At 40.3% G+C, this 20172-nt stretch overlaps 1 protein-coding gene across 5 annotated transcripts in view; it reads right to left on the bottom strand.

Moving 5' to 3' along the window:
- The window catches only part of cadm4 (cell adhesion molecule 4), a 468758-nt gene that overhangs the window by 20756 nt on the left and 427830 nt on the right, over nt 1-20172 (bottom strand). For 3 of the 5 annotated variants that reach the window (XM_057833338.1, XM_057833339.1, XM_057833337.1), the window contains exon 7: nt 3312-3395. The exons of the other annotated variants lie outside the window; for them this stretch is intronic. In XM_057833338.1, coding sequence (XP_057689321.1) covers nt 3312-3395 — 84 coding nt within the window. The remainder of the gene's footprint in view (nt 1-3311; nt 3396-20172) is intronic. 5 annotated transcript variants of the gene reach the window in all.

Here is a 20172-nt window from a genome sequence, read left to right as displayed (position 1 = left end):
GTTATGTGTGATTTTCCGCTCCGAAGACTTTGAAACATCACTCGGTCCGGGTTAGCATGTCGGCTAGCTGTCACGCCTCTTGGTTTGTTTACATTCTCCGAAGCCTGGGAAGGGAAATGACATAAGCCTGACTTAGGTGGCATAAAATATCGTTCGGAAGTTGCGACGGTAAAGGTGAAGTCGACAGTTCTGACCATTATGGAGTAATTTTGCCATGTCGGCCTGAATAAATGCATTTTTATTAATTCATATTCCATTTAGCACAAGACTGTTATTTGTCATGACCATGCCATTTATTTACTGTATCTATTGGGGAAAAAAATACTTGGATAAAAAGAATATCCTGTAAAAATATTGGAGTAGAGCGACTGAAACAATGACATTTTGCGGCTTTCTTCGTCGCTTTTTCCTCGTTCTGAATAATTCCCCCTCAATGGGCTGAATTGTAAAACCGGTGAGCCCGTTCTCCTGCTGACGTCACCCACCTGTTGGGGATGCTAGAGCCCTATAATGGTAGGCGTGGCTAACCGGCAGATTAAAAGACTAATTTCTCGTCATCTGCGCTTTGCTAAATTGTTGTATATAGTCGAATCGTCTCAAATATGATTCCAGTTCACATAATAATGCTATTTAAGACTTTTTTTCTCCTGTCGTAGGCACTTTAAGCTTGGCATACACTGATATACCAGGGTCCCCCCAGGATTGATAAATCTAAATTCAAGACTTTTAAGACCTTTTTCAATGCCATTTCAACTGAAAATTAATACTTTTCTCGCACCCATTATTTAGATCATATTGAATCATATTAAATAAATAAAGCACTGAACATCAAATTTACCCTCAATTACTAAGTGTGTTTGACAAAAGAATGCACATATATTGACGATACAATTAAAACACATTTAAAGTAACATTATAAAGTTTGTCAGAATTTTTTTAAACACACACACACGCACACAATAATTATGGACAAACAGAGGAGGAGGACAGGACTTAGACCAGCCATCTTCTGTAACAAGGTAGCCGCTAGTGCACCTGCCAAGACCCCAGTGAACATGGCTAACTCTCGAGTTAAAACAGCGAAATTCACATTCATTCGAAAGGCAAACCGAAATGTTTAAGCAGGTCCACTGCCTTCGCATGACCCATAAACTGCAACCTAAAGTATCTGGATGTAACTTGAGCCCCTATCACATACTCCAAAACAACGGGAATATCGCGGGACTTAACCGTGCAGCAGTTGTGTGTGAAAACAATTTCCCGTGTTGACTGACATGGGAAGCAGTGTGCGTGAAAGCAGGCGTTAAATTCCCGGTTCACAGCAGATGGCTGGTGACTTAAATATCATAGCGGCGGCCGATGTAACTTCCTCGCTCTTCGCAGTAAGAGGAAAAGCTGGAAACAGCTATATTAAACTGAAAACATGACCAAAATTAAAATGTCAATTATTACGTCGGGCCGGGCCAGGGTTCTTTCTCGCTAACTTTTTGAAATAACTATATATTAACGATGTATGAATGATAAACTAAGGAAAACTTGTTATAAAATAAATAATTTGGATTAAAAAAAAAGAAGGCACTGTATGTTCATTGCAGAGCCAGAGCGTGCCTATACGCCCTTTTTAATCTTCCCCTCTGCGAGTCCGCAAAACCGCAAATGTTTATTTATATTTAACAAACGTTTCCAGCGTTATTTCGTTGTGTATATAAATTTATAATTATCATAAAAATATGTAGTCTATTTAAACATTAAGAAAATGTGCGTTTTTTTTCCTGCCAACTGAGAATTCGTTATAAAAGACAGGCTTTTATGCAGACATCGTCACAAATGTTATCACACAAAACGCGGGTCGGGCTTTAATACCCGCGGACCAGTTCGGGTCGGGCTGGACTTTTTAGGCCCGATTTTACCTCTAAAAGTCTTGATGAGCTTAAATTGGCTGCAGTTACGAAGTCGGGAATGCTCCCTCCGGGAAAAAAAAAAAAAAAAACACGATTTGAGCAACATTATGGTTAACAAACTTTTCCAGGGTTATTTCATTGTGTAAATGAATTTATAATGGCCATAAAAATATATAGACTATTTAAACATTAAGAAAATGTGTGTTTTTTTTCTGCCAACTGCAAAATTCGTTACAAAAGACAGTTAAGACATCGGGAATGCTCCCTCTGGAACAAAATGCAACATGACTGACCAACATTGTGACAGCCGATGCCGACCAAAAATGACGTAATATCCGAAACAGATCACCAATGGACTCATTTGAAGTACATGAATGGTGGTCTGTTTTGGTGTTCAGAATCCACAATACTTCTGCCTGCAGGGTTTTCATTCCACCGACAAACGGACGCATTCCCGATGCAGAGGTGGATGGATTCTCCGTTTTGCCGGTTGTGGTGGTTTGCACTGCACTACAAATCGAAATGCAACTCGTGCGTTCCATAGTAAAAATTCGATGCGTCATCTTCGTTATGGATTAAACAAAACAAAACAAAAAAAAAACTTCGTCACGGATATAATTTAGGTTGCACTGAGATGTTCTTGAAAATCAAGACCACGGTGAAAAAATTCCAGACTTATAACAGCTAATTTAATACTTTTAATACCTTTAATAATGGAAAACTAAATTCAATGCTTTTTTTAATACTTTTAATAACCCGCGGGTACCCTGTATACATTGGTGACTTGAGATATATAGTTACAATTTCTTCAAGATACCAACTACAAACAAATATGTGTCATACATGTATTGTTCGCAACGGATGAAGTCGATGATTTGAGATTTGTCACAGAGGTGATGGAATGAATTGCACTCGCAACTCAAAGCACCGCTGCATTGTATGAACAGTCAGTGAAGTGCCTAGCTTATTCTACAGCTGTCACACGTTTGTGTTATAATCCGATCAGACATCCACCTGGACCGTTCATCCGTCTTTTCACTTGTGCATGTTTGTTCGCTGCATCTTCTCACAGGAGGCTTTTAAACCGTACCATTTGTGCATATGGTGCACGAGGCACCTTGCGATCCACACACACGTGCACCCACGTGCGCTTTATATGCACAAATGCTGAGTGGGTAAAATGTGCGGGCAGTGATAAGAATGAAAGCGGGAGCAGGCGATTGTGTGCGGCGCACAGCCGAGCATTAGCAGGTACGAGCTTGTGTAAATACAGGACAAAGGAAGGTTGCAGCACAACAAAGGGTGCAATTGTGTGTGTGTGTCCAGATGAGACAGAAGAGGAAGACACCAAAGGAAAACTAGGATGGAGATGAAGGTCAACAGTGAAAAAAAAAAGTGCTCGTGCGTTACCTTTCAGGTCCAATGGGAGGGATGGGGTGACGATGGGATGGGAAGTTGGGGGGGAAGGGGCCATGCTTGGGAATGTCACATTATCTACATGGGACACACAAGGAATGGGAACACACACAGACAAAATGTTACATGACTCCATATACAACATGCGCTGACCTTTAGTAAATGGGTTAGGGCTAAACCACAAATTGTGCTTCAAGATTAATTCGGATTGAATATCTTCAAAATACTTCAATCAATAAAGAGTTTGTGTTATTTAGAACAAAATACCTAAAACACCGGTCATATAGTAGCATTCCTGGCTCACTATAGAAGAGGCAATTTTATTGCCACTTATTAATAATTGTATATTTTGTAATTTATTGTTCAATATTTTTACAGCATTGTTCTGATATTATTTGCTATCTGTGTAATTTATATATTATTTATCATATCGCTTGTTTATTAACGATTAATAAACCGTGCAACTCTTTTCATGATACAACATTGTCCAATAAGTCATTTTTAAATCACATTAGATCAAGTCTGGTCATTGACGTTTTTGATAATTATTCATTAAAATTTTTTTATTTCCAAATAATTAATGCTAAATAATTTATTCTATGCGAGATGTTTATTACAATTTCACTTTGTAATTAAAACAAACAAAAAAAACGGTTTCATATTTATTAGATGATTTGTTTTTTTAAATGAGAGGTTCCACACAATAAAAAAACAAAACAAAAAACAAATCTATAGTTCTTTCTTATCCTTGTGGCCAAACATATCATATTTACCACATTAATGGTAAGCAATGCGATTTTTTTGTTTATGTAAAAAAAAACTGATGTGGTCCATAAATATGATACAAATTTATGAAAAATTATATTCAATATGTTTTCTTTTACTTTGATCTGAGGGACCATTAAAGGCGCAAAGTTTGAAGAATTTACTTTTTTATATGTATTTATTTTTTGTGATTTGGGCTTGAAAGGGTTATTTCTTTAAATATACACAGCTGGCCAAAGGTATTGGCACCCTTGCAATTCTGTCAGATAATGCTCAATTTCTCCCAGAAAATGATTGCAATTAACAAATGCTTTGGGGGTAATATCTTCATTTACTTTGCTTGTAATAAAAAAAAAAAAAAAACACACACACAAAAGACAATGGGGAAAAAAAAATCATTATTATTTTACACAAAACTCCAAAAATGGGCCGGACAAAAGTATTGGCACCCTTTGAAAAATCATGTGATGCTTCTCTAATTTGTGTAATTAACAGCACCTGTTACTTACCTGTGGCACATAACAGGTTGTGGCACTAACTAAATCACACGTGCGGCCAGTTAAAATGGATTAAAGTCGACTCAAACTCTGTCTTGTGTACTTGTGTGTACCACATTGAGCATGGGGAAAAAATAAGACCAAATAACTGTCTGAGGACTTGAGAAGCAAAATTGTGAGGAAGCATAGGCAATCTCAAGGCTACAAGTCCATCTCCAAAGACCTGAATGTTCCTGTGTCTACCGTGCGCAGTGTCATCTATAAGTGTAAAGCCCATGGCACTGTGGCTAACCTCCTTAGATGATGACGGAAAAGAAAAATTGACGAGAGATTTCAACGAAGGATTGTGCAGATGTTGGAAAAAGAACCTCGACTATCATCCGAACAAGTTCAAGCTGTCCTGCAGTCCGAGGTTACAACAGTGTCAACCTGGACTATCTGTCGGCATCTGAATGAAAAGCGACTCTATGGTAGGATACCCAGGAAGACTACACTTCTGACCCGGAGACATAAAAAAGCCAGGCTAGAGTTTGCCGAAACTTTGGAAAAATGTTCTCTGGTCAAATGAGAAAAGGCGACAACATAGAGTTTACAAGGGGAAAAAAACGAGGCTTTCAAAGAAAAGAACACGGTCCCCACAGTCAACCTTTGTGGAGGTTTCCTGATGTTTTGGGGTTTCTTTGCTCCCTCTGGCACTGGACTGCTTGACTGTGTACGTGGCATTATGAAGTCTGAAGACTACCAACAAATTTTGCAGTATAATGTCGGGCCCAATGTGAGAAAGATGGGTCTCCCTCAGAGGTCATGAGTCTTCCAGCAGGACAATGACCCAAAACACACTTCAAAAAGCACTAGAAAACTGTTTGAGCGAAAGCACTGGAGACTTCTAAAGTGGCCAGCAATGAGTCCAGACCAGAATCCCACAGAATACCTGTGGAGAGATCTAAAAATGGCAGTTTAGAGAAGGCACCCTTCAAATCTCAGCGACCTGGAGCAGTTGGCCAAAGAATAATGGTCTAAAATTCCAGCAGAGCATTGTAAGAAACTCACTGATGGATACCAGAAGCGGTTGTTCACAGGTATTTTGTGTAAAGGCAGTGCTACCAAGTATCAGGCTGAGGGTGCCAATACTTTTGTCCTGCCCATTTTGGAGTTTTGTTTAAAATGATAAGGATTCAATTTTTTTTCATTCTCTTTTGTGTTTTTTTTTTCATTGCAAGCAAAATAAATGAAGATATTACTACCAAAGCATTTGTAATTGCAATCATTTTGTGGGAGAAATTGAGCATTGTCTGAGAGAATTGCAGGGGAGCCAATACTTTTGGCCAGCAGTGTAAATAAGATTGAGTCTCGAAAAAGACTTGTGAAGATGAGATTGGTGTTCTAAAGCGAGATGCTAAAATGGGAGGTCATGCATCAAAGCCGGTACTGAGGAGGGCGATACACATCTACAAGGTAACTGGACAGCATAGCGACACCTTCTATCAAGCCGACACAGTCGCTACATTGCTACAAAGGCGGGAGAGATGGAAGCATTGTCCGTGACAGATGCACTTCCAATGGAAACAACGGCACACAGAGATTGTCTCATTTCAAGGCAAACAATACGCTTGGCGAATCGATGATAGCGGCACAATGCGAGTCAGAGTGAGAGGTATGAAAGTCAATGTTAGCGTTTACAGACAAAAACAATAGCTGACACTAAATAAAAAGACGGATAAGGTGGGTGGTCTCTTCTCTCCGGGATCATCCGCCTCAATCCTGACGCTTCTTCACTGTGAATCACAAGTTTAATAGCAATTTTAATGTACAGCTCACAACCGCCAGCATCTGCACCATTTTTGATGAGATCAGCAGTTTGTCTACACAAAAGATTTCTGTGTGAAATTGATATGTTTTGATAAAACCAACCCATGTTTAACTGCTATTTACCCAGGCATGAAAATGGGTCAAGGGTTAAAAAGGTGAGAAGGGTGTGGAGGAAATATGTTCCGGTACACTGTACAACTAGGGCTGTCCCAAACGAATAATTTTCTCCTGATTAGCCAGCAGACTATTTTTACTAACCGTAACCCTAAACCCTAACCCTTTCCCGTTTTTTTATTTTATTTTATTTGTTTTATTTTTTTACTAATTCAGCAATTAAATTTTTGATGACGCCTATTAATTCACAAAAAAATGTTTTGGAACACTTAAATTCTTTATTAAAGTACAAATAAACACGTAAATAACAACAATCACAAATAATCAATGAGGTCAAATGCTGATACCGTTAACTAGTGCAAAAGAATGGAATGTAAACAGATTCAGAACACTGACTTCGCCTTTCCAACATGATTCAAAACAATTCTTAAAAAAATATCTAGCATTAATATTATAGTATACTACTATACAGTGGGGCAAATAAGTATTTAGTCAACCACTAATTGTGTAAGTTCTCCCACTTGAAAATATTAGAGAGGCCTGTAGTTGTCATCATGGGTAAACCTCAACCATGAGAGACAGAATGTGGAAAAAAACCCAGAAAATCACATTGTTTGATTTTTAAAGAATTTATTTGCAAATCATGGTGGAAAATAAGTATTTGGTCAGTACCAAAAGTTAATCTCAATACTTTGTTATGTACCCTTTGTTGGCAATAACGGAGGCCAAACGTTTTCTGTAAATCTTCGCAAGCTTTTCACACACTGTTGCTGGTATTTTGGCCCATTCCTCCACGCAGATCTCCTCTAGAGCAATGATGTTTTGGGTCTGTCGTTGGGCAACACGGACTTTCAACTCCCTCCAAAGATTTTCTATGGGGTTGAGATCTGGAGACTGGCTAGGCTACTCCAGGACCTTGAAATGCTTCTTACGAATCCACTACTTTGGTGCCCTGGCTGTGTGTTTGGGATCATTGTCATGCTGAAAGACCCAGCCACGTCTCATCTTCAATGCCCTTGCTGATGGAAAGAGATATTCACTCAAAATCTCTCAATACATGGCCCCATTCATTCTTTCCTTTTCACGGATCAGTTGTCCTGGTCCCTTTGCAGAAAAACAGCCACAAAGCATGATGTTTCCACCCCCATGCTTCACAGTGGGTATGCTGTTCTTCTGATGCAATTCAGTATTCTTTCTCCTCCAAACATGAGAGCCTGTGTTTCTACCAAAAAGTTCTATTTTGGTTTCATCTGACCATAACACATTCTCCCAGTACTCTTCTGGATCATCCAAATGCTCTCTAGCGAACCACAGACAGGCCTGGACCTGTACTGGCTTCAGCAGGGGGACACGTCTGGCAGTGCAGGATTTGAGTCCCTGGCGGCGCACTGTGTTACTGATAGTAGCCTTTTTTACTGTGGTCCCAGCTCTCTGTAGGTCATTCACTAGGTCCACCTGTGTGGTTCTGAGATTTTTGCTGACCGTTCTTGTTATCATTTTGATGCCACGGGGCAGGATCTTGCATGGAGCCCCAGATCCAGGGAGATTATCAGTGGTCTTTTACGTCTTCCATTTTCTAATAATTGCTCCCACAGTTAATTTCTTTACACCAAGCGTTTTTCCTATTGCAGATTCAGTCTTCCCAGCCTGGTGCAGGTCTACAATTTTGTCTCTGGTGTCCTTCGACAGCTCTTTGGTCTGGCCATTGTGGAGTTTGGAGTGTGACTGACTGAGGATGTCGACAGGTGTCTTTTATACCGATAATGAGTTAAAACAGGTGCCATTAATACAGGTAACGATTGGAGCCTCGTTAGACCTTGTTAGAAGAAGTTAGACCTCTTTGACAGCTAGAAATCTTGCTTATTTGTTGGTGACCAAATACTTATTTCCACTCTAATTTGTAAATAAAGTCTTTATAAATCAAACAATGTGATTTTCTGGTTTTTTTCTCCACATTCTGTCTCTCATGGTTGAGGTTTACCCATGTTGACAATTACAGGCCTCTCTAATCTTTTCAAGTCAGAGAACTTGCACAATTGGTGGTTGACTAAATACTTATTTGCCCCACTGTATATAATGGTAGTAAAATCATAGCCAATTAGATTTTTCATAAAAAGGGTGTCATTTTAAAGCTATTCTTAGTGTAGAATCCGAATTCTGAAGTATGTGGCATTAACTCCAGAAATCGTTATTTATATGACAAACATAATGTGCTTTTATTTTGAAATGTTCACCGGAAGTACGTTCGCTAAACCGCGAACAGTACTTTACACTCCACAAAAAACAACAACTCTTTTTGTCATTGCACGTGGTGTCAGATATCAATTTTTTTGGTTTGCAAATGCTGTTAACCAGCGATTCTGAACTTTAATTCTACGGCGTGTTGATGACCAATAAACATCCGTCAAAGAAACTGGAGTCTCACATGCCATCAACACGCACGAGTACACGGACGCACAGATAGACGCACGCATGCACGCGACGATAAAACGCAGCCGTGAAAATAACCATCCTCATTTTTATTTACCGTGCAATAAATGGACTAGTTGCATATTTCAACAGGCTTAGCAACTTCAATACAACATGTCGTTAGTTAGTTAGTTAGTTAGCAGTGTTGTTAATCTTACTGAAAAAAAGTAATTAATTATAGTTACAAATTACTTCTCCCAAAAAGTAATTGCGTTAGTAACTCAATTACCTGAATGTAAGAGTAATTAGTTACTTGGCAAAGTAATTGGTGATAATTACTTTTTTTTTTTCCCTCAATTAAAAAAAAAAAAAAAAAAAAACATTGACTACACTATGTGAAGTTTTTTGTGAAGGTTTTTGGTACAATTGGCCCGAGCCCAATTCTTTACCCTAATTTACTCTTTACCCTGAATCAACTGTTAAAAGTTGTTAGAATTGCTCCCATTATTGCATTAGTTTCCTTCTCTCTACTTTCGACATATGAAAGTTTTAAAACTGTTTCATCATTTAAAGATAGATTCAAGTCAAGATTTTGCCGATTTAGAAGTATTTTATATAAAAAGTTACTTAGGTTCGCTAGGAAGGTTCTCTACAACAGAGCCGTCCTAAAAAGTCTACTGCTTCAAGATGGCGGCTGTCTACTAACGCATTTAGTGCCATGTCTGTCATTTTGCATCTAGTTACATCTATATACAGTACATGTGTTATCTACCATGTCTACCATATCTACCATAACATGCGGGCGTAGTTTGCAGGCTATCGGCTACAACATGTATTATTGGAGCTACCTAGCATCGCGTTTGCTCGGCGTCACAACTTTCTTGCCTCCTCCACACTCCTGCTCTGCTCTGTCGTCTCGGTGAGTCCGTCTCCCTCAGACTTTTCGACCAATATAGTAACGCATAGTAACGCATGCCTTTCCGTCCTCAGTAACGGTAACGGCGTTGCCAAGATGAGAAAAGTAATTAATTAGATTACCCACTACTGAAAAAAATAACGCCGTTAGTAACGCCGTTATATTGTAACGCCGTTATTAACAACACTGTTAGTTAGTTAGTTAGTTAGTTAGTTAGTTAGTTAGTTAGTTAGTTAGTTAGTTAGATGGACTCCTGTCGTCTTCCAAAATAACAACTGGGTGACGGCGCTTTTGGTGTTCATTCACGGCTGACGTGCAGCCAAGCTTGGCATTGAAGAGACAGGACACAACAGTGTACCCTCCTTTGTTTTGTTAGAAATACGTCAATGTTTTGGCCACTCTGGTGCGCTTTTTTGGCTTTGTGCCGCTTTCCCCGCTTGCATACCGAGCGTCCGACATTAGAAAAACTTCCCGAACCCCCCCCCCCCCCCCCCTTAAAAATTTTCTCCTCGGATCTACACAATTCATGTAGGTCACCCTTTTTGTCTGCAAATTTCGACGAAAGGTGAGAGATTTTAATGCCTGTTTACTAAAATACCATAATTTCCCGAATATAAGGCGCACCCGTGTATAACGCGCACCCCAAATTTACTTGTAAAATCTAGGGAAAATTATTGTACCCATGTATAATGCGCACCCTAATTTTAGCACCAATAAATACAAGAATACAAGAAAACAGAGCTTGTGTACAGATACAGAAATGTCATTTTACTGACTGGTGAAACACAGCACAAGCATAGCACATTGCTAGTTCAAAACATTACCGTAAACTGACAATATGTACGGTAATAATATAATCTGATAACTTCTTGAACTTATCAGAATCCAGGAGAAAACAAAACAGATGTGACTTTTCTTTTAAAGGCTGCTGTATAACTTGCTCGTTTCATCATGATGAATAAATGTTTCTTCCATGGATTGATATGGTAAAATAAAAGTGGGGACTGAAGTCGCAAAACGGAAAGAGCGCATCGCTGTGTGTAACAAGAGAAACTAGGCCTGCAAGCAGGACTGAACGGGCCCTCGCAATCTAGCGCAACTCGGACGTCACGCAACTCGGACTGTGTGCAGGTCAGGGTGGTGGCAGATCCTCCTCTCTAATCATCTCATTAGAACCTAACATGCTCGAAAGTCGCCTCTTACATTACCACCAGTGTTTCCCACCAATGAACGAGACTGTGGCGGCCCACCACAGTCTCGTTTGGGCCCGCCACAGTCTCGTTTGCCCCCCCCCCCCAACGCCGGGAAAAAAAAAAAAAAAAAAACTAATCAGATGCGTCAGTCAGCCGATTAGACAGCTGTAGCCCACTCCACTCTACTACCCGCGCGAGCGAGAGCAGCATTTTAGAGTAGTATTTTATTTATTTATTTAAGAGACGCAAGGGGAACGAGTAGGAAGAATGGGAGAACGAGCGAGATAGCGAGAGATAGCGGTCGCATGTCTTAGCAGCCCGCTGTTATTTTGTTATTGTTTTTCTTTATTATTGTTACCACAATCAAGTGGGTAAGCAAATACAGACTTCTCTCCTTCTTCCCCATATCCGGGGCATTACAATAGTTTGGATCGGACTTTTCGGCGAAAGTGAGCGGTGGACGGCCGTCTTGGACGGAAAGCAAACTTTGATTGAACTTGCGCGGAGAGGCGGGGCCCAAAATAAAGCCTTGCTCTATTTTCAGAGCGTTGGTCACAGTAAAGTATTTATTAGTTCAAGCAGAGTAAAATGATACATATTCACGGTACAAGAACGTCGTTTCCGTGTCCATCGATTGGTAAGAAAAGGCTGTTTGTACGAGTGACGTGTGGGCGCTCCCGTCGGGGGGACATTTCGCGTGGAGTGGCTATTTTTCGGCACAACACCGACGCGCCAACTTCAGACAGGAGTTGGATAAATGCGCCCCCCCCCAATTTCGCGAGCTCTGGGACACTCGAAAAATGACTCTCATACCTCTCCTTGCTAAGTTAATGGTGCCTCGATGTGCGTTTGTGTGGAAATTTAGTTCACGAACAACGGGGAAAAAACTATTCACCTTCTCACCGAATCAAGAAAAACTCTTTACACGGCCATTAGAATTCCCCCAGTCCTGTAAATGGGTCAGTTGACAGAAGGACTGTTATTGTTGTGGTAATGTAGTACTTATGAGGGTCAAATAAAAAGGAAAAAGGAGGGCTACGACGGCGGTCTGAAACCAGCGGCTCTTGGGCCGCATGCGGCTCTTTAGTGCTGCTTCGGAGCTTTTTTTTTTTTTTTTTTTTTTTTAATGGAAAAAGATGGGGGAGGGAAATATATTTTTTGTTTTAATAGGATTTCTAGGAGGACAAACATGATACATTCTTTCAATTCATTAATATTGTAATGAAGTTAAACTTGTGGTGTCATCGTACAACAGAGTAGTCACGTGGTGCGCTATGGCATCCACTGCAGGGAAAATAAACATTTAATCATGAAAGCTAATTATGTATTTCTAGCCAACTTAGTCATTTTTATAGTAGGCTAATATAGCTAGTATTGATAATTATAAGGCTTGTACAAGGCTTTTAATTTTTTGCTGCTCCAGACATATTGTATCAGTTGTTTTTTTTTTTGGGGGGGGGGGGGGGGGGGGGGTCAAATATGGCTCTTTCAACAGTTTGGGTTGCCAACCCTGAGTCACTACGAGATGTAAGTTGTACTATTGCTACGAGAAAAAAAGTTGCATTATTACATTGGGTAACGTAGCTGTAATCAGCAACGCATTTTACATACATGTACCATAGCTGAGAGCTATAACATTAGCCTAGCTAATGAAATATTTCAAATATATCTTTGTTATGGTTCTTCTTGGGGGGCAAAAAATAATGAAAAAAAAAAAAATTGCCGTGGCACGACATGGTGTGGCTGTCCGACTCCGATGCAGCCCACCACCACAGTTTCAAAAAATCCTATGGTCAGAGACCCTCCCACCACAGTCTCCTAAAATCCTGTGGGAAACACTGACCACACCCAAGAGATAAAAACCCCTATTGGAGAGAGTACTACAAAAAAGGAGCCACTACTGAGCTGTGCAGCCAAGCCCTTATTCAAAACCAAAATTAATCTTCTAACTGGGCCAATTTGACAAAGTGTGCCAAATATTGTGGCTCTATAAGCTGCCTGAGTCTCTGGAAAAAAAATATTTCCTTTAAATGGCGAACAAAGGGTCGTCACGGCAACAGACAGAGACACGTGGACATGGGCCGTAAATAAGTATTTTAATAGGTCTTGAAACTACAATGACTAAACTGAAAAGAACTGGACATGTATTGGAAAAACGAGTGACTTTCTATTGCCACTAGTTGGCGCTGTAGGGTTGATGCAAATGACCCCTACAAGGCCCTTCAGGGTATGACTCTCAACAAGCACGGGAAGTTTGGCGCAGATATGTTGTATATCTGCCGAGTTATGACTGTTCAAAGTTTTTAGCGAGACAAATTGTTGACGGTCATTTTCACTTTCCTGTTTGGACCCCTCCGCTTCAACGAAACCTCAATATTTTTCATCAGGCACCTGAACACAGGTCTTAAGGCTTCCCTTATGCAGGTTTGAGGTAGATTGTTTTTTTCCCTTTAGAGGAGGTGTGTGTCCCGTAAAAAAGGGCTTTTCCTGTCCTGTTCCCACTAGGAGGCGCCAGGCACAAATGGTAAATTTTCAATCCAGTCCTGCTCAGGCTGGTATACCTCACACACATGCCAGCTTTAAAATAGATTGAATGTGTATGAGGGAGTTATCAGTAATTTTCCGAATTCGGTGTTTTGCCGAAAAAATGGCCGACTTTGGCACCCCGCCCAGGTCAGGCCCGTGAATGAAAACACACCATTTTGATAAATTAAGATTTCATATGCCTCATGAACAGTCTCGCCAATTTTGAGAATGATCAAACTAATTCCCTAGGTGCCAAGGTGTAAAATGTGCACACTGTAAATCGATAAAAATTTCACATTCAATCCAAAATACCCGATTTCCTGTTGGGTTTGGAATACGCATGCATGAGACTTTTTGGAGCAGTTTTGTACAAGGTATCCACTCTCCGAATTTCATCCCTCTACGTTGAAAAAACCTAAATGGAGAGGCCTTTTTGAAAATTTCAAGGGGGCGCCACTGAGCCATTTTGTGACATGTTTTCGTAACGTTGCAAGATTATTGAACGTTACGCAAAGCTGCATGTATGTCCAAATTTTTGTGAGTTTTCGTGCATGTTGAAGCCTCCAAATGTAAACTCCAACTGTGAACCGATAAAAATTTCACATTCGATCCAAAACACCCGATTTCCTGTTGGATTTGGAATATGGGTGCAAGAGACTTTTTGGAGCAGTTTTGCATAAGGTATCTACTCCCCAAATTTCCTCGCTCTATGTTGAAAAAAACCCAATAGGAAAGGCCTTTTTTAACTTTTAACTTTTGTTCAAAGTTTTTGGCGAGACAAATTGTTGACGGTCATTTTCACTTCCAGTTTGGACCTCTCCGCTTCAACGAAACCTCAATATTTTTCATCAGGCACCTGAACACATGTCTTGAGACTCCCCTGAAACAGGTTTGAGGTCAATAGTTTTTTTTCCCTTGGAGGAGGATCCTCTCTCGTAAAGAATGCTATTTCCTGTTCCCACTAGGGGGCGCCAGGCCTAATGGGTAATATTTCAATGCAGTCGTGTTCAGGCTGGGATATCTCATATACATGCTAGAAATGAAAAAGATTGAACGTTGTATCACGGAGTTTTTAATCATTTTCTGAATTTGGTGTTTTGCCCAAAAATGGCCGACTTTGGGACCCCGCCCAGGTCAGACCCTTGAATGAAAACTCACCATTTTGAAAACTTAAGATCTCATATGTCTCCTGAATAGTCTGACCAATTTTGAAGACGATCCAACTTTATCCTTCAGCGACAAGGTCTCAAATGTAAATCGATAAAATTTCACATTTGATCCAAAATTTCCGGCTTCCTGTTGGGTTTGGAATATGGGTGCAAGAGACTTTTTGGAGCAGTTTTGCACAATGTATCAACTCGCCAAATTTCATCGTTCTACGTTGAAAAAACCTAATAGGAGAGGCCTTTTTGAAAATTTCAAGGGGGCGCCACTGAGCGATTTTGTTAAATTTTTTCGTAGATTATCAAAACTTATGCAAAGTTATATGTATGTGCAAATTTTGGTGAGTTTTTGTGCATGTTCAGGCCTCCAAATTTAAACTCCAACTGTGAACCGATAAAAATTTCACATTTGATCCAAAATACCCGATTTCCTGTTGGATTTGGAATATGGGTGCAAGAGGCTTTTTTGAACAGTTAGGCATAAGGTATCTACTCCCCAAATTTCATTGCTCTACGTTGAAAACCTGAGAGGAGAGGCCTTTTTGAAAATTTTAAGGGTCAAGGGGGCGCCACTGAGCCATTTTTTGACATTTTTTCTAAACGACGCAAGATTATCGAAATTTACGCGAAGCCGCACGTATGTGCAAATTTTGGTGACTTTTCATGCATGTTCAGGCCTCCAAATTGGCCATTTTCATTTGCCCTGAAAAAAGAATAATAAATAGGCCTGCAAGCAGGACTGAACGGGCCCTCGCAATCTAGCGCAACTCGGACGTCACGCAACTCGGACAGTGTGCAGGTCAGGGTGGTGGCAGATCGTCCTCTCTAATCATCTCATTAGAACCTAACATGCGCGAAAGTTGCCTCTTTACATTCACACACCTAAGAGATAAAAAACCCTATTGGACAGAGGACTACAAAAAAGGAGCGAATATAGGGTCATCACGGCAACAGACAGAGACATGTGGACATGGGCCGTAAAATAAGTATTTTAAAAGGTCTTGAAACTACAATGACCAACCTGAAAAGAACTGGACATATATTTAAAAAAATGAGTGACTTTCTATTGCCACTAGTTGGCACTGTAGGGTTGATGCAGATGACCCCTACAGGACCCTTCAGACTATGACTCAACAAGCACGATATGTTTGGCGCAGATATGTTGTAGAAGTTATGACTGTTCAAAACTTGTGGTGAGACGAAATGGCTTCAGTCATTTTTACTTCTCCTGTTGGACCCTTCTGCTTCAACCAAACCTCAGTATTTTTCATCAGGCACCTGAACACATGTCTTAAATCTCCCCTGATGCAGGTTTGAGGTGAATAGATTTTTTTTCCTTGGAGGGGGAGCCTGTTTCGTAAAAAAGGCATTTCCTGTTCCCACTAGGGGGCGCTAGGCCTAATGAGTAATATTTCAATGCACTCGTGTTAAGGGTGGGATCCCGCACATACATGCCGGATATGAAAAAGATTGAACGTTGTTTCAAGGAGCTATTAGTCCTTTACTGAATTTGTCATTTTGCCGAAAAAATGGCCGACTTTGGCACCACGCCCAGGTCAGACCCATGAATGAAAACACACCATTTTGAAAATGTTAGATTTCCTATGTCTCCTGAATTGTCTAACCAATTTTGAAGATGATCCAACTAATTCCCTCTGTGACAAGGTCTCAAATGTGCACCTTGTTAATTGATAAAAATTTCACATTTGATCCAAAATACCCGATTTCCTGTTGGGTTTGGAATATGGGTGCAAGGGACTTTTTGGAGCAGTTTTGCACAAGGTATCGACTCCCCAAATTTCATTGCTTTACGTTAAAAAAACCTAATAGGAAACGCCTTTTTGAAAAATTCAAGGGGGCGCCACTGAGCCATTTTGTTACATTTTTTTGTAACGTTGCAAAATTATCGAAATCCACACAAAGCCGCATGTATGTGCAAAATTTGGTGAGTTTTCGTGCATGTCCAGGCCTCCAAATGTAAACTGTACTAGAAATGGACAGAAATTTCACATTCGATCCAAAATACCCGATTTTCTGTTGGATTTGGAATATGGGTGAAAGAGGCTTTTTTGAGCAGTTAGGCATAAGGTATCTACTCCCCAAATTTCATTGCTCTACGTTGAAAAAAAACCCAATAGGAAAGGCCTTTTTTAAAACTCCTTTCTGTCGCCACTAGTTGGCACTGTAGAGTTGATGCAAATGACCCCTACAGGACCCTTCAGGGTATGACTCTCAACAAGCATGGGAAGTTTGGCGCAGATATGTTGTATATCTGCTGAGTTATGACTGTTCAAAGTATTTTGCGAGACAAATTGTTGACGATCATTTTCACTTTCATGTTTGGACCCCTCCGCTTCAACGAAACCTCAATATTTTTCATCAGGCACCTGAACACAGGTCTTAAGGCTCCCCGATGCAGGTTTGAGGTCAACAGATTTTTTTCCCTTGGAGGAGGAACATGTCTCGTAAAAAAAGGCATTTCCTGTTCTCACTAGGGGGCGCTAGGCCTAATGGGTAATATTTCAATGCAGTCGTGTTCAGGCTGGGATACCGCATATACATGGCAGATATGAAAAAGATTGAAAGTTGTGTCAAGGAATTATTAGCCATTTACTGAATTCGGTGTTTTGCCGAAAAAATGGCCGACTTTCGCACCACGCCCAGGTCAGACCCGGGAATGAAAACACACCATTTTAGAAACTTAAGATCTCATATGTCTCCTGAACAGTCTCACCAATTTTGAAGATGATCCAACTAACTCCCTCGGCGAAAAGGTCTCAAATGTGCACCCTGTAAATCGATAAAAATTTCATATTCGATCCAAAATAACCGATTTCCTGTTGGGTTTGGAATATGGGTGCCAATGCTTTTTTGAAGCGGTTTTAGACAAGGTATAGACTCCCCAAATTTCATTGCTCTACGCTGACAAACCCTAATGTTATAGGCCAATTTTAAAATTTCAAGGGGGCGCCACTGAGCCATTTTGTTACATTTTTTTGCAACGTTGTTAAATTATCGAAATTTACAATTTTCCGCACGTATGTGCAAATTTTGGTGACTTTTCGCGCATGTTCAGGCCTCCAAATTGGCCGTTTTCATTTGCCCTGAAAAAAAAAAAAAAAAAAAAAAAAAATCCTTTGCAAAACAATAGGGCCTTCGCACGCCTAGTGCTCGGGCCCTAATAATCCTTTGCAAAACAATAGGGCCTTCGCACGCCTAGTGCTCGGGCCCTAACTATTGTTATTTGGGTTTGAGTTTTTGAGGGACAGATATAGTTGATGGACACAGGAAGTCTGTGTTGTGTTACGTTTCTTATTGTCCGAGTTGCCGAGTTGCAATAAACGTTGACTCAAATGAGTTCAAGAAACTAAATTCTGTGCTTTATGAAGAGTGAAATAAGCAGAATTTAACACGGACGAAATCATTCGGCGGATCAGAGTGAAATATTACCAAAACAAAATGGTGACGTCACGTACCGTAATGGTCGGCAACGGATCGCCGCATACGTTTCATCATGATGAATAAATGTTTCCTCCATGGATTGATAAGGTAAAATGAAAGAGAGAACGTAAGTCGGAAATCCGAGAGAGCTCATCGCTGTCGACACGACAGTAACAATAGGAACTATTGTTATTTGGGTTTGAGTTTCCCGAGGGACAGATATAGTTGACGGACACAGGAAGTCTGTGTTGTGTTATGTTTGTTATGGTCCGAGTTGCGGAGCTGCAATAAACGTTGACTCAAATGAGTTCAAGAAACAAAATTCTGTGCTTTATGAAGAGTGAAATAAGCAGAATTTAACACGGACGAAATCATTCGGCCGATCAGAGTGAAGTATTACCAAAACAAAATGGTGACGTCACGTACCGTAATGGTCGGCAACGGATCGCTGCATACGTTTCTTCAACATATGGCCGTGTCAATAAAAAAAATAATCGTTTTTTATATATATATAATATATATATATATATATATTTCTGTCTCCATCCATGTACCTGTGTATAATGCGCACCGTGATTTTACAAGTTGATTTTGGGGGGGGGGGGGAAGCGCGTTATATTCGGGAAATTACGGTAAGAAGAAAAGGGGAAAATACACTTCTTTCCAGGTGAAAAAAAGAAAAAAAAGTTTTTTATCTGGTTGTACACATAGCCTAATAATAGAACACAATAATCTGTGGATCTTGAAAAATAAGTCAAAATGTTCTAAAATGGCTAGAAATATCTACACAAAAATTGCAAACAAGTAAATTCAGTGACGTGTATTTCCATTGGGGAAAAAAACGTATCCAAACTGAAACAGATTGTGTTACACCTTCCTAGCTTCGACTGTGTCGCGCAACGCATGTCCCAACATGCTGCATTGCAACACACACCAGTGGGCTTTCTCGTCATGAGTTAATTTATTGGTAAGTACTCCGCTGTCTCTCCTCTCTTTCTCCCACCGGCCCTGAGATCATCAATCTCTTTCTGCACTCCTATCTTGTCAGCACTAACACTTCTATCCGTCCTCCCTCCTCATTCTCCTCCCTCACTATTTCATTCTTAAAAAGAAATGTACACTTTGTCATGCGGATGCAAAAGTGTTTTATGTGGAAATGAAAGCGTAATCCCTGAAGTGAAGACTAGATAAGTAAACAGAGTTTGCAAGTCAATGTATGTATGTGTGTGAGTTTGACACACCAGTGTGAAGGCCGAGGATTAATGATCAAGGTTGTAGCGCTAATTAACTGGACGCTGATTAATTCCTCTTAGCACCAGTGACCTCATCATTTTTCTTTCTCACAATTTACAGTGTTTTTTTTTTTTTTAACTTGCTTCATCCTTTGACGTTCCCTCCCCGTCTCTCTTTGGCTTAATTAAGGAGAATGCTCGGCAAGCTGTCGTCCTCTTGGCCGCCGGCACGCTGCCTCGTATTGTTATCCGTTAAGGCTGCATGGCTGCCAATCAGGCACGCAGCCCATGTTATATTTCCACCGATGGATGTGGTGGCACTTGCGATAATGACGTCTCTCTCAGTATCGCCTCCTTGCAGGAGTGTGCCCGAGGATACTGGCTTGACATTTTGGATCAGGTGCGCTGGATGGTACACGTCTGCAGCAGTTTTTTACCCAAACAGTCTCTATTTTTTTGCACCTTTTATTTTTGTTGCTTGCAGACTCCATTGGCGTTAACTAAATTTTCTGCATTTAGTACATATTCTGTTGCTCAGGGGTGTCAAATTAATTTATGTCGCTGGCCACATCGTTTCCCTTAGAGGGCCACTATGACTGTGAACCCATGGAAATGTATGATTACCTCAGAATAATTTATGCACACAACAAATGAAATGATACCCAGTTTTAAAATCAGAAGACAGTAAAAACTGTTTATTAAACAATTATTTCATTTTATTTAAAAAGGGACTGGTAACAGGAAAACGCCTGCAAAATCTCACTGGCTGATATAGGTTTTTTTTTAAATT

This window comes from Corythoichthys intestinalis, chromosome 4 (genome assembly GCF_030265065.1).
Source record: "Corythoichthys intestinalis isolate RoL2023-P3 chromosome 4, ASM3026506v1, whole genome shotgun sequence".
Lineage (NCBI taxonomy): Eukaryota > Metazoa > Chordata > Actinopteri > Syngnathiformes > Syngnathidae > Corythoichthys > Corythoichthys intestinalis.
The sequence above is the reverse complement of the archived record's forward strand: the minus strand, read 5'-3'. Positions and strand labels throughout refer to the sequence as shown.